The sequence below is a fragment of the Nannobrachium achirus genome (genome assembly GCF_963921795.1).
Source record: "Nannobrachium achirus genome assembly, chromosome: 10".
NCBI classification, from domain to species: domain Eukaryota; kingdom Metazoa; phylum Chordata; class Actinopteri; order Myctophiformes; family Myctophidae; genus Nannobrachium; species Nannobrachium achirus.
In genome coordinates, this window is record NC_137819.1 from 66,917,013 (window position 1) to 66,931,967 (window position 14,955).

Sequence of the window (14,955 nt, forward strand, 5' to 3'; positions counted from 1 at the left end):
TTGGGTCAGGCCCTTTTTAGCTTAGATTGACTGGCCTAATATTGGACACAAAAAATAGTACCATGTGACAGAGGGGTCAAAGTTGAACGAAAGTTGGTCTATTTGGTAGAAATAGGTCAACAGTTTTGTGGATTCATCTATTTTTAATGATTGGGCCATGAACCCCTGCCAAATCACCGGAACTACTTTGTATTCATCTAAAACTGACCAGAACTCTGACCACAGGACTCTGGTAATGAATTAATACATTTGTAACCACTATTTTAATGGCAAGTATTTCACACAGCTTTATGTAAAAAATAGCTGAACTAACACTTTAAGTACAATACTTAAGTAAATGACAATGTATTTACTTTACACCACTGATTCCATGTGAAGTGTCGACTCTTAGAAACCCCCCAGGAAGTCGTTAGTTCAATGATTCATTTATTTAGAAGAAGTTAATGTGTGTATTATTTGTGTAATTAATGCACAAACAAGTTGTCAGTGTTTGGAGTTGTTTTCACTGTGATGACAGAAATGGTTTACAGAACAGCCTCGCTCTGAAACCACATCAGTTATTCCCCTCTGGAAACATAGCACATTGCATCGTTGTGTCTTGTGTGTGTGTGTGTGTGTGTGTGTGTGTGTGTGTGTGTGTGTGTGTGTGTGTGTGTGTGTGTGTGTGTGTGTGTGTGTGTGTGTGTGTGTGTGTGTGTGCCGCACGTGCGACGTGTGTTTGTCTCTTCTATTATTTGACAATTTGGCCAATGTTTTATCATAAAGTAAAATAAATAAAAGTTCAAACCCACAGGTTACTACAGGGGGTCCTCCAAGTGATAGAAACCTTTTTTCATCTTTTTTATATTAACCACTTGAACCCTAGCGTCCATAATCTAAGAACTTTAACCAAACTGCGAGGCGTTGTGAGCTTGTAGATCGGCTATTTTCGGCAAAGAGGTTTGGTTCAGAGGGGAAAAGAGCAGACTAAGTACAGAGTGAAAGGTCAAGTTTATTAAGTATTGACGGTTCAAGTGATTAAATATCTGAAAACACACATTGACATGAATCCAAAATACACTGATGATTGTGCTGTCAAACAATGAAACTATATGGAATCTATGAACAGGTTGTGGGGGTCCCTGCTTCATCTCTCTCTCAACTAAGGGGTCCCTGCTTCATCTCACTGTCAACTAAGGGGTCCCTGCTTCATCTCTCTCTCAACTAAGGGGTCCCTGCTTCATCTCTCTCTCAGCTAAGGGGTCCCTGTTTCATCTCTCTCAACTAAGGGGTCCCTGCTTCATCTCTCTCTCAACTAAGGGGTCCCTGCTTCATCTCTCTCTCAACTAAGGGGTCCCTGCTTCATCTCTCTCTCAACTAAGGGGTCCCTGCTTCATCTCTCTCACAACTAAGGGGTCCCTGCTTCATCTCTCTCTCAACTAAGGGGTCCCTGCTTTATCTCTCTCTCAACTAAGGGGTCCCTGCTTCATCTCTCTCACAACTAAGGGGTCCCTGCTTTATCTCTCTCTCTCAACTAAGGGGTCCCTGCTTCATCTCTCTCTCAACTAAGGGGTCCCTGCTTTATCTCTCTCTCAACTAAGGGGTCCCTGCTTTATCTCTCTCACAACTAAGGGGTCCCTGCTTCATCTCTCTCTCAACTAAGGGGTCCCTGCTTCATCTCTCTCTCAACTAAGGGGTCCCTGCTTTATCTCTCTCACAACTAAGGGGTCCCTGCTTCATCTCTCTCTCAACTAAGGGGTCCCTGCTTCATCTCTCTCTCAACTAAGGGGTCCCTGCTTTATCTCTCTCTCAACTAAGGGGTCCCTGCTTCATCTCTCTCACAACTAAGGGGTCCCTGCTTTATCTCTCTCTCTCAACTAAGGGGTCCCTGCTTCATCTCTCTCTCAACTAAGGGGTCCCTGCTTTATCTCTCTCACAACTAAGGGGTCCCTGCTTCATCTCTCTCTCTCAACTAAGGGGTCCCTGCTTCATCTCTCTCTCAACTAAGGGGTCCCTGCTTTATCTCTCTCACAACTAAGGGGTCCCTGCTTCATCTCTCTCTCAACTAAGGGGTCCCTGCTTCATCTCTCTCTCAACTAAGGGGTCCCTGGCCTGAAAACGTTGAAGACCCCTGGTCTATATTTATCCAGTCCTGCTGTGCTCACCATTGTGTTTTTCTGTGTGTTCTCATGTTTGTCCGTCCGTCCATCCATCCATCCATCCATCCATCCATCCATCCATCCATCCAACCTGGACCCGCCCTCAAACAGCTGTAAGTATTGTTATATAATAAGTAATATTATATAATAAGTATATAATAAGTATTATTTATTATTTATGCACAGAATTATCTCTCAACCTGTTTCACCCATTTAAAGAGGTGGTGCCATAGTTTTGTACTTTTTCTGTTTTTCATGTGTCTAGGAGGTTGAAAGTACTTCATTAGACCCCCTGGTGTGGTTTTAATGAGCAATTATGTATTCTCTTGGTATTTGTTTATTTTCTCTTGGAGGCTGCCACCCTGTGGTCAAAAGTGTCAGTTAAAAAAACACACATACTAAGTATGTCACAGTATCAACTCCTCCCCTAATTACCATTCACCCAACACTGTGGGGTGTGGCTAACTTACCTGGGTCACCACCCACCATGACATCCATGCATACTTAATGAACTGGGGGTGTGGCCACATAAAAACCCAATTTTAACTCTTTCTGTGCACTTTTTTGGAAAAAATCTTCCTCCTAGTAAAATCATAATACCTGATAATCATGTTTTAGAGGGGGGAGGAAATCATGGCACCACCTCTTTAACCCTTTATAAAAAGCACTCTTTAACCCTGAACGCAAATCTGTGTCACTATAGATTGGAACCACTTTAACCATTGAGAAATAGCAGATCTACAAGCTCACTTCGCGGGAACATTTTGTTCAAGTCTTTGAATATTTTTGACCTGATTCTATAAACGACTCCTAAATCCTTCTTCTAAATCAGTGGTTCTCAAACTCTTTTCATGTCAAGGACCCCCAAAGTGCATGTATTTTTTGTCCACAAAATATGTTGTTCCAGGGACCCCCCAGAAGCAGACATTTGAGTTACAGAAGTTTGCTATCTTTTCTTAATGATTCTGAATCCATTGCAAGCATGTGTTTGGCATGAAAAACATTCCTTGGGCTAAAAACACAAAACCCTGAAAAGTGATGACTGGACTGTCCATAGTAAGTGTATAGTAATGGGCCCAAACTTTTACCCCTATAAAAGAAATTGCTCAATGCTGACAGGCGGTCATGAATGCATATACCGTTGTTTCCTGTTGAGATTGGCAAATTTCACCCAGGTTTTTTCATCTCACTCACGTCACTTTGTCTGCTGACCTCACTCGGCAACGAAATAAACAGAAAATAAACAAAAAATAAAATAAAACAATTCACAGGAGGCAAGCAGTGATCACCCCATGATGTGCACTGCAATGTAGTTTGAAATGCACTACATTGCAGGTGCTTTTTGAGAGTGAAAAAATAAGAAGACACGTGTGACATGTGTGATCTGGGCAGCTTGCCCCAAGAAATGTGCCAAGCTCAATAGGAAACAACGGTATATAGACAATATTTTAGGCCAATAAAAAAAACGATACACCACATTTCATACCCCACCTTAGGGTAGCCTCGCGTAGCCAGGCTTTACTCATCTGTGAAGAGAAAAGCCTGGTGACAATAGAAGGCAGAAAGAGTTCAACTTCCACCATGTGAGCTTCCCCCGGAAGTGAGCTTCCCTGGTTTTCCCCTGACGTAACGTCCGTTAAACGCAGCACTTCCGCTAGAAATGTTGGAACCAACCGGAAGGCATATTGTCTACAGGGTGACCTTAGGGGCAGCCGGATTATAATGGGTGAACAGTGTTTGTATCTTCTCTTAAGCAGCAGAACAGCCTAGAAGGATACGTAGGATTAGGTTAATAGGTATGGTACAATATTATTAACAGTGTGTGTGTGTGTGTGTCTCTTTAACAACAGAAGACCCCAGAAGGATATGTAGGATTCGCCAACCTTCCCAACCAGGTCTACAGGAAGTCTGTGAAGAGAGGCTTCGAGTTCACTCTCATGGTGGTGGGTGAGTGGACCCAGATATTCTACCTATATGACAGTAGATTATGCTAATGCATTTCAATGGGAATGGTTGGTTTGATAGTCTTGCTCATCTTTCGTCATCTTTCGTGGAGCCCACAGCCAGCACACGCTTCCTTTAACACATGGGAAGCCAAGGTTTCTAACATTTCTAACTGTTGCTGCTGCCGCCGTTCACTTACGCTTTATTTTGCAGAGCCTCGGAAGCTTTGTGCGTGTGCATGTGAGTGTCCGCTGACAATTGAGGAAGAAAATCCATTTGTTTACAAACGCTCGCGAAACTAAAATCCAAACCGGGGGCCGACCATCGCTGTGAAAACAAGCAGATCTCTGCTTCCATGGCGTTCTTTGCACCTTATTCAGAGATAAAGCTGTTTTTATGTTTCAGTATAGAATAGAAGTCAATGCAGCATAGATGCTCCATTTTGTTTCTGTGCACGTCACGTTATGACGTATGGACCAGGGTCTTTCACAGGGCACGCAGCATGCATGCAGCTGCACGCTGCAAAGTTAACCCCTTGTCTCGTTCCTCAACGAGACAACTGAGTTTTGGCACAGCGACCTCCAGTGGCCTTGTCTCGTTACTGAACGAGTTTGGCCCTGTGGCTGTTAACGGGCGTTTCCAGCAGCTGTGTAAACTCTGGTGTAAACCCTGGTGTAAACCCTGGTGTAAACCCTGGTGTAAACCATGGTGGGCTTTATTCACAGGAAACTTCCCACTGCATATACATTTATACTGTACTTTACTGAAATGGTTCTCAACATGTGGGCCAGGACCCACAGGGGGGTCCCCAGATGATTAACTTAATGTGCAACATTGTTTTCTCACACAACATTAAACAAACCAACATAATGTTTAAGTGTATAGAGGGTATCTGCAAATTTCTAAAGTGACAATTTAAGGAATTTTTAATACCTCTAAAATGACAAATTGGGTTAGGGTTAGGGTTAGGGTTAGTAATTGTAAAATACTAGAAGCTCATATATGGAGATCTCTGTAGGACCCGTATTGAGTGATGTCACAATGAGTCAGCGCTTGTGCCGATTTCCTCCGGAACAGTCTGATGTCAACAATCAGCTCCGCATAAGGAGATTCCGAACGCTTCGTGGTTCGGGAAAACCGCGCGTCGGGTCGGGTCGGGTCGAGGCCCGGCACTGCACTCCGCGCCGCGGCGGGGAACGCGCGTGCCGAATCTGAAGCCGGTGTGACTAACGGTTCTCGAGATACGTGGATTACATACACACAGACACGCAGACAGAGATTTCTCGCATTTATAGTAAGATTAGAGTCAGAAATTGTGAAAATAGCCGAGAGAAAGAGAGTTAATGTTAAGTCATGTAACTTGTGATTGCTCTGGGGAAAATGAATGTTCTGTACATGTCATGTATGCTAGTCAAATGAAACCTTTTCTTTTTGCTCGGGGTAAATTCTGTACATTACTGCGTTGTAAACCTAAAGGCAATAATTACCCCACGCCTTCTGAGTCTAGTATACTGTATGTACAGTACGACATGTCTGGGAGCAAAACATAATAAAAACTCTTAATGTCTGGGGTTTTCCCTCCAAACGGCACACTAAAGAAGATGGTTAAAAAACAACTTAACAAGTCTAGCGCGCTGACGGACTGACTGACAGAACTATTGCTGTATTGACTTTGACCCCTAAGGACCTTCCAGGGAGGGTGCTCATGTGCGTCTTGCGGTGACATGCTTCCTAGTTTCTTCTGCTCTGAGCTGTTTTTTGTTTAGTTTTTTCAGCACTGTTTTTTTTACTTTGCACTATTAGGTTGGAACTATTGCTGTATTGACTTTGACCTCTAAGGACCTTCCAGGGAGAGTGCTCATGTGCGTCTTGCGGTGACACGCTGCCTAGTTTCTTCTGCTCTGAGCTGTTTCTGTTGTTTTTTCGCACTGTTTTTCGACATTGCACTATTAGGTTGTGTTGGTATTTTTTTTTTTTTTTTTTGTTAGTAATTGTCTTGTTTAACAATGACAGTGAGATACTTGTTGCACTAACTAGCATTGACTGCTTTGGTCTCTTTTTTGTAAGACACTTTATGTATATATACTTATATATTATTCGCCCCCTCTATTGATGCACCTTCTCTTCATTGTTTTTTTTACTCTTATCTATCTTTTCCTACTTCTCTGTAACTTTGTAAATAACTGTATACTGCTGTGCTACAACTGGACAACTGAATTTCCCCCTTGGGATAATAAAGGTATCTATCTATCTATCTATCCATCCATCCATCCATCCATCCATCCATCCATCCATCCATCCATCCATCCATCCATCCATACATCCATCCATCCATCCATCCATACATCCATCCATCCATCCATCCATACATCCATCTAAAAAGCCCTACAGTGTATACTGTATAACTGTTAGCCAAAGCTTTTTTTTTTGGTGTAGAGGGCGGCTGTAGCTCAGGAAGAAGCCCTATTCACGGCCCGCCCACTCAGCATCCCCCTGGTGCTGAAGTCACGTTTTGAAGGGGAAAAACTACTAATAGAGTTAACACAGAAATCACAAATTAAATGCAATTTCCGAATAGTACAGTATAAAATACGGCTAGCATGATCAAGAACACATGATAGTAAAAGGCACAAAGCGTTATAATTTACTTTACCTTTCAAAATAATGATTTGTTTGGCTTTAAGTCCAGCAATTTCTGTTATAGTTTCCCCTTCTAAACTGACGTCAGCACCAGGAAGTTGCTGAGAGATTTGCTGAGTGGGCGGGCCGTGAAGAGGGCTTAGTAGAGCAGGTAGGACAATGATGTATGGGTCGCGGTTCAAATCCCGGGTCCTCCTCTCTACATGTGGAAGAGTCCTTGAGCAAGACTCTGAACCCCTAACTGCTCCTGATGAGCAGGTTGGTGCCAAGCATGGTTGTCTCCACCAGCCGAAGGCTGAGGGAGAGTATGTTTTCGCCCCTGTCCGTGCGTCCGTCCGTCCGTCCGTCCGTCCATCCGTGCGTCCGTCCGTCCTCCGAGTTTGTTACCAGCTAATCTCCGGCACCGTTGGCCCGGTCGCTGCATTCACGAATAGTGATTTTTAGTATTCTAATTATTCGACCTCAAAGTGTTAGAATAGTGGAATATTGGACAGGACTGGCCAAACTGTCAAATATTAAGACAGCAAGAGGCGAACATTGTGAAAATAGCAGATCTACATGCTCACGAGCGAAAATCAACACTGATACGTACATACAGGGTTGGGTGTTGGCATCCAGTGGTTTGGCTGGCAGCTTCTTCTGAAAGGTCAGGTCTGCCAGGCGGGCGGGGTGTGGCAGTGTGCCAGTGTGCCCTCCGCCCTGCGCCCAACGCCCAGGCTCTGACACTGCAGCCTTTGTTCTGCAGCTCTGCTCCAGTCTGCAGTCACAGTTACATTTGGTAAACTGTTGTATTTGAGAGTCAGACAGGTGACATACAGTAAGCATACACTTCCATGGTTGTATCTCTCTGTGTCCTTCTGATGAAACTGCTTTTCTGGTGGTTTTAGACCGCTTTTCTCCCGGTGCTTTGGGATTTTCTTTTCAGGGCGGACAGAGGCGCGTGTGTCCAGAGGCACACGCGCCTCTGGAAATTAGGATATAGGTGCGCTGATTGTTGCTGAAGCTCTTAATGTGAGCTCACAGCAAGCTAGACTGGACCACACTGGACTACTGGAATACATTATAGGGCAGAGTATTCCATGTAAATCTCTCTCATTGTCTCTTTTCCCTGCAAGATAAGTTTTTAATAAATAAAATAAAATAACATGAGAAATATCCCCTATATGGGGGTAAATAACAAATTAACAGGCAGTATTAGGCCTATGGTCGAATATGACATCGAAGCATTTATTAGCAACTTAATTAATAATTTGACCCGCGGCCGCCTGCCCGTCCCACATTGTCCCACACAAGTGGTACTTCTGTCCCTCAATGAACAGTTTGGATCTGGTCACCCTACTTGTGAATCTAGGGGGGATGCGCTGCAGACCACTTACTGGCAAACCTGGTAAACTTGTTATGCAAATAAAGCTATTTCATTAGAAACTGTAGGCTATGGTGCGTCGTCACTCCAATCTATGGGGAGTTCTAGCATGCACAGCACTGTTCTGTGCCGTCCGTGCGCGTGCATGTGGGAAATATATTGGTCACACGGCGTCCGGTCACGTCCGGCCTCGAAAGCACTACTGCTCCCGCAGCCATGACCGCTCCAAGGACTACAATGTAGTCTCTGACACTGTATTGGTATATATAGTACAGTACAGTTATAGCAGCCATGACCGTTCCAAGGACTACAATGTAGTCTCTGACACTGTATTGGTATATATAGTACAGTACAGTTATAGCAGCCATGACCGCTCCAAGGACTACAATGTAGTCTCTGACACTGTATTGGTATATATAGTACAGTACAGTTATAGCAGCCATGACCGTTCCAAGGACTACAATGTAGTCTCTGACACTGTATTGGTATATATAGTACAGTACAGTTATAGCAGCCATGACCGTTCCAAGGACTACAATGTAGTCTCTGACACTGTATTGGTATATATAGTACAGTACAGTTATAGCAGCCATGACCGCTCCAAGGACTACAATGTAGTCTCTGACACTGTATTGGTATATATAGTATAGTACAGTTATAGCAGCCATGACCGCTCCAAGGACTACAATGTAGTCTCTGACACTGTATTGGTATATATAGTATAGTACAGTTATAGCAGCCATGACCGTTCCAAGGACTACAATGTAGTCTCTGACACTGTATTGGTATATATAGTACAGTACAGTTATAGCAGCCATGACCGCTCCAAGGACTACAATGTAGTCTCTGACACTGTATTGGTATATATAGTACAGTACAGTTATAGCAGCCATGACCGTTCCAAGGACTACAATGTAGTCTCTGACACTGTATTGGTATATATAGTACAGTACAGTTATAGCAGCCATGACCGCTCCAAGGACTACAATGTAGTCTCTGACACTGTATTGGTATATATAGTACAGTACAGTTATAGCAGCCATGACCGTTCCAAGGACTACAATGTAGTCTCTGACACTGTATTGGTATATATAGTACAGTACAGTTATAGCAGCCATGACCGCTCCAAGGACTACAATGTAGTCTCTGACACTGTATTGGTATATATAGTATAGTACAGTTATAGCAGCCATGACCGCTCCAAGGACTACAATGTAGTCTCTGACACTGTATTGGTATATATAGTATAGTACAGTTATAGCAGCCATGACCGTTCCAAGGACTACAATGTAGTCTCTGACACTGTATTGGTATATATAGTACAGTACAGTTATAGCAGCCATGACCGTTCCAAGGACTACAATGTAGTCTCTGACACTGTATTAGTATATATAGTACAGTACAGTTATAGCAGCCATGACCGTTCCAAGGACTACAATGTAGTCTCTGACACTGTATTGGTATATATAGTACAGTACAGTTATAGCAGCCATGACTGTTCCAAGGACTACAATGTAGTCTCTGACACTGTATTAGTATATATAGTACAGTACAGTTATAGCAGCTGTTGCGGCTGCTAATAACCCCAATAGTTAAAAGAGCCGGTAGGCTAAGCATGGGAGGTTAAAATACTGTATGACGCGCACATTAAAACACTCACATCCACAAAATCGCTCATAAGTTTTAAAATGCTTTACTTGAATTTTCAGTGACACCAATCATTTACAATATGCGATCAAAATACTGCAATAAATCTGTGTATGAAATTAAATAATCAGTGAGCAAATTACAACAATAAAAGTGATTTCTAGCTATGAAAAGTGCTCCAGTGCGGTCAACAAAAGTTTCACTCCCCCAGCTCACCCTACCTCCATGGACCAAAACCAGCCTTGAAGGTGAGCATGGGAGAGGTGTCTTTTGTAACCCCTTGAGGCCACCTTCAGAGACACTCCCACAAGATGAGGTGCCAATGGGTGCCTCCACCAAATAGCCAATTAATTAACCCAAATTAACGTGCCCAAATACCAAATAAGCCCTGTATGGCTCCTACATTCCGGCCCCTAATTAAGCCTGTGCATTAATTACACATTTATTAATATGTAGGAGACAGACATTAACCTTAGCACTATTATGATTCAATAATTCAAGAATAGAAATTCAATGCAAATTCATTCAAATGCATAATTGTCTATCTAATTGTCTTCATCCATATTCTCCTCTCCGTCTGCAAAAAGGATAAATAAAGAGAGCGATAGAGAGTGAGAAAAGTTCAAAGAGCTCACGAGCTCCAAGCGAAAAAGGATTTGTAGAGCATGGGTGCTCCAAGTGAGACTTCAAGGCCCCTTCATCTCCTGAAGCCATGGCATTCTGCATCTCCTTTCTTCTTTTTGATGCTACGGGGGTCTGCATGTCCTTGTGCAGCCTCTCACCAAACAGATCCAACTTTACAGGAAGCCTCCTGCTCCAAGCTAAAGCCAGCGACCTCTTGAACCTGAGAAACAACCCAACTGTCTTTCTCAACTGGAACAAAGAAGGGACGTGACTGACGAACGGCATGTCCAAGTAAGCCTGCTCATCTACCTGAACTGCATTCCCAGACACATCTTCTGGAGAGACGGCTCCAGAGAAATCGGACTGTGCTGGCCACTCCAACTCAGGCTCAAAGAACGTAGTTCCTGACATCCACGTATCAGACCTCGATACAGATTCCACTCTGGCCCCTAAGGAGGACATCTCCACCACTGCAACTGTTAACTCCATTGGTTTCGGTCCCTTACCCATCCCAAAAGCACAGTGGGCCTGATGAAGTTCCCGCAGCCAGACTCCTGCCCACTCCTGGGCAGCGCTGGCTGGTAAGGCATCATCCCAGCCCATCTGACTTCTGTACAGGTAACGTAGAACCGGCTCTGCATTAGGCACCACAGGTGCAAGGAATCCCATCGCAGAGTTTATGGAGCGCACGGTGGATAAGTTCCCTCTCCTTGTCAGAGGTTTGTCATTGTTGAATCTCCCTTTGAGGGTCAGCGCACGCTGTTCAGGCTTAACGCATCCAGGGACATCAGCCTTCTTCTGCTGCTCCCACAGCTGGTCAGATCTTGTGACGGCTATCCGGTTGACTGTGACGTCATGACAAACACAAGCAGTTTCAGCTGTGCAGTCTCCCCTCAGGGGGCCATTCACGGTCCAACCCAACATTGTTCTGACCGCATAAGGACCACCACCCACACTTCTCACCACCTCCCACGGCTCCAAAGCCTGGGGAACATTGGTTCCAATAAGAAGATCCACCCCCGAGTCGATCCCTGTGATCTTGAGGTGCTCCAGGTGCGGCCATCTCCGCAGATCTTCTTGCCTAGGAATGTTACCTTGGTGGACAGGCATACACTTCTGTGTGAACAGGACGGGTAGCTCACAGAAACAATCTGTGTCCAGACCGGCTACCTCCAAATCCATCACAACGTGACTGCTGACCACCTTCTCCTGACCCATTGTCCTTAGGAGAATGTTAGACCTTCTTCCTGAGATATTCAGCCGGTTCATGAGCCCTTCTGTGCAGAATGAAGCCGAGCTCCCAGGATCAAGAAAAGCATACGTGACCACTGTTGTCTGACTTTCCTTCAACTTCACCCGAACGGGAAGTATGGCAAGAGAACAGTCGCTCTCTCCGGCCCCAGTAAGACAACTGGACTGCACTGAGATCAAAGCGTTTCCATCTGCTGCACCCGTTTCTCCTTCAGCTTGCATTGAACCTTCGTCTCCAGAGTAGACATGCAACATGGTGGGATGTCTCATACTGCACACGTTGCACACAAGGCGTTCATGGCAGTCCCTGCTTCTGTGCCCAATGCACATACAACCAAAGCACACCCCTTTCTCTCTTAAGAAGGACATTTTTTCAGTGTGCGTCTTCCTCTCCAATAGACGGCACATGTCCAAGGAATGCCCAGCTCCACAAAGCAGGCAAGAATTAACAGATGAAACATTTTCTCTCTTCACTCCAGCATCAACGTCCGTGTCTGCTGTAGCGACAGTAGTAGCGAAGCTACTTTTGGCTTCTGAAAAGTGAGGTTTAGCAGGCCTCACCTCCTTCCTCGGTACTGCAGGTGAAGACTCCTGGAGATCCCCAAACAGTGGGTCGCTTGCCATTTTAACCTGCCCTTCAATGAATGCCACAATATCACGAAAGGTGGCTCTACGATGGAACCTTTCCTGCAAACTGTAGGCGACCTCTCTCCACTTCTCCCTGAGCTTATAAGGCAACTTCCTAACAACTGCTTGCATGTTACCAGGGACATCCAGCTCATGCGTGGCATCAAACTCTCCCAAGGCATTGCAACAAGCCCGCAGCAAGAAGCTGTATGACTGAAGACCCGCGACATCTTCAGGCCTCAACGGTGGCCACAAGAAAACCTTGTCCATGTAAGCAGCGGTGATCTTCAGTGGGTCCCCAAAGTACTCCTGCAGCAAGGATTTGGCTCTGGCATAACCACTTTCAGGTGACATGAACTGACAGCTTCGAACCATGTCTCTAGGCTGCCCTTTAGTATACTGCTCGAGAAAGTACAAGCAATCCTTAGCACTGCGAGTTTTCTCCTCAATGCAATGCTCAAAGGCTCTCATGAAGGTTTGGTACTCCAAAGGATCACCATCAAAGACCTGAATGTCGCGCCTAGGAAGGAAGAACAACGACTGCTGTTCTGCAAGCAAGGATGTTATCTGGTTTTGTTTCTCCAAGATGGCTATCAGCTGACCATGATCAGAGCCGCCTTGCCTTGGTGCAGGTTGGTTCGACTGCAACTGTGGCTCAGGACATGCTGGAGTGTTGTGCGTTCCACTTTGTCGCACCCTAACGGTATCAGGCCCTGGCTGAAACGGCAGCCCCACATGATTCACCTTAACCCGAGCATCCAATTGATGAGGACGTGGCTGCTTAGGCTTAGCATCAAGCAAATGTGAGTGTGACTGACGTTCACTAGAAGCACGTTGAGATGGCTGAGCGACTGACTGCCTTACAGACACAGGCACAAAGGGCTCAGCATCAGCATCCAGTGAGTAATGACTTGGCTGCCTAGGCCAAGAATCAATCAAATGTGAACGTGACTGCTGTTCACTAAAAGAACGTTGCGGTGGCTGACCAACTGGCTCTTTTACAGGGACAGGCACAAAGGACTCAGCCTCGGCATCCAATGAGTGAAGAACATTTTGTTTCTCAACGTAGGAATTCATCCCATCTGCCTTACTAGCTGTACTACCAGACACTCGGGGGGTGCCGGAGACCCTTAAGACGCTTATTTTAGCTGCTGATGCCGCTATCTCCATTTCCAAGTTCAACTTCTCTTTCCTTTTTCGGAACTGTGCCTCTTCCTCATCCAAAGCGTGCTTCTTATCGAGTAGTTTCTGGCGAGCAAGGAGTGCTGCCATTTCTGCTTCTGCAAGGACGCGTGCAGACAAAGTTGAGGAGGCGGCGGACCCTGCTTTACTCCCAGCAGTGTTCCTTTTCTTTGATGCTTTAACTGCAACATTCGAAATGCTATCAAGAGGGGTAACATCATCTACAAAAGCAGTTCCCACCTCAGGCTCAGGGTGTTCTGAAACACAAATCATGTTATCGTTATTCACTGCATCAGGTGTTTCAACAGAATTTGGGTGTGGCTGAGATAAAGCAGGAGAAGCGATAGCATCTTCACATAACTGCACTGTACTTTGAGGTTGGCCACTTGCATCTGAAAGCCATTTATTTGTACTTTCAATGAAGTCATCTTTATGCTTTTGTATGTCTGAAAACCAAATGTTTTGCTTCTCTTGTTCATCCGGAGGAAGCAATGGAACAACAGCATCATGAAGCTGACTTGATTCATCGTACAGTGCAGACACATTGTGAAGATGGGACTGTATGGTTTGAGCATTATCAGGACTTTGCATAAGCTCATTAATTAATTTGACACCTGCTTTGATTTTGTTAACCTTAGCTTTTCTTTCATTTTGAAGATGTTCCATTTTATTTGCTAGTGCTTTGGGAGTAGGCTTTGCTTGTCTTTTCTGTGCAGCATTAGCATTAGAACCAGGCATTGGTGAATCCATTTGCATTCAAAGAATGAATAAAGAACAATAGCAGTTCAATAGCAGTTCGCACCTATATCAATTACAGCAGTTCACAGCCCTAGTATGTGCGTGTAAATGTAAATGTAATTCAATAGACAAAAGGCTTAAATCGAATGTATGTAGGCCTATGTAGGCCTATTATTCCCCACTAAACTGCCTAAAGAAACTAACCTAACAAACAACTCTATGGCTTCAGCAGAGGGACGATGGGTATTTATGCACCTGTATATCTCTTAGTTTTCAGAGACGGCACTCCCGGGCCAACCCAACCGGGCTTTGAAATGCGGGCCGAACCCGTCCATGCACAGAAAATAACAAACCAATAGCACGTACGGCCGAAGCCGTAGGCTAAAGCAGCTTCGCCTACGGGGAACAATAGGGAGACCTGTAGCAAGCGCTTAACAGCGCGTGTGTATAGTGTGTGTGTGTGCGTGTGGCTGTGTATGCGTGCGTAACGTATAGACTCGGTGAGAATGAATCAAAGTTTCAATCGACAATGAATGCAACCTTACGCTGCGGTGCGCGGCCACGCGCATTCCAGTTTCCTTTGTTTGAAGCGAGACAAGCCAGGAGTTCAACGTCAAGTTCAAGTCAAGATCAGCGCTTCAGAAACATTTTTGTTGACTATGTTGCGGCTGCTAATAACCCCAATAGTTAAAAGAGCCGGTAGGCTAAGCATGGGAGGTTAAAATACTGTATGACGCGCACATTAAAACACTCACATCCACAAAATCGCTCATAAGTTTTAAAATGCTTTACTTGAATTTT

General features: G+C 44.8%; 1 protein-coding gene across 1 annotated transcript in view; it reads left to right on the top strand.

Annotated features, from left to right (window-relative positions):
- LOC308293236 (septin-7-like) overlaps window positions 1-14,955 on the top strand; it is a gene marked incomplete at both ends in the record, with an annotated part of 63,432 nt that overhangs the window by 24,609 nt on the left and 23,868 nt on the right. Inside the window, one exon of the mRNA XM_080735671.1 lies at window positions 3,989-4,085. Coding sequence (XP_080591797.1) covers window positions 3,989-4,085 — 97 coding nt within the window. The remainder of the gene's footprint in view (window positions 1-3,988; window positions 4,086-14,955) is intronic.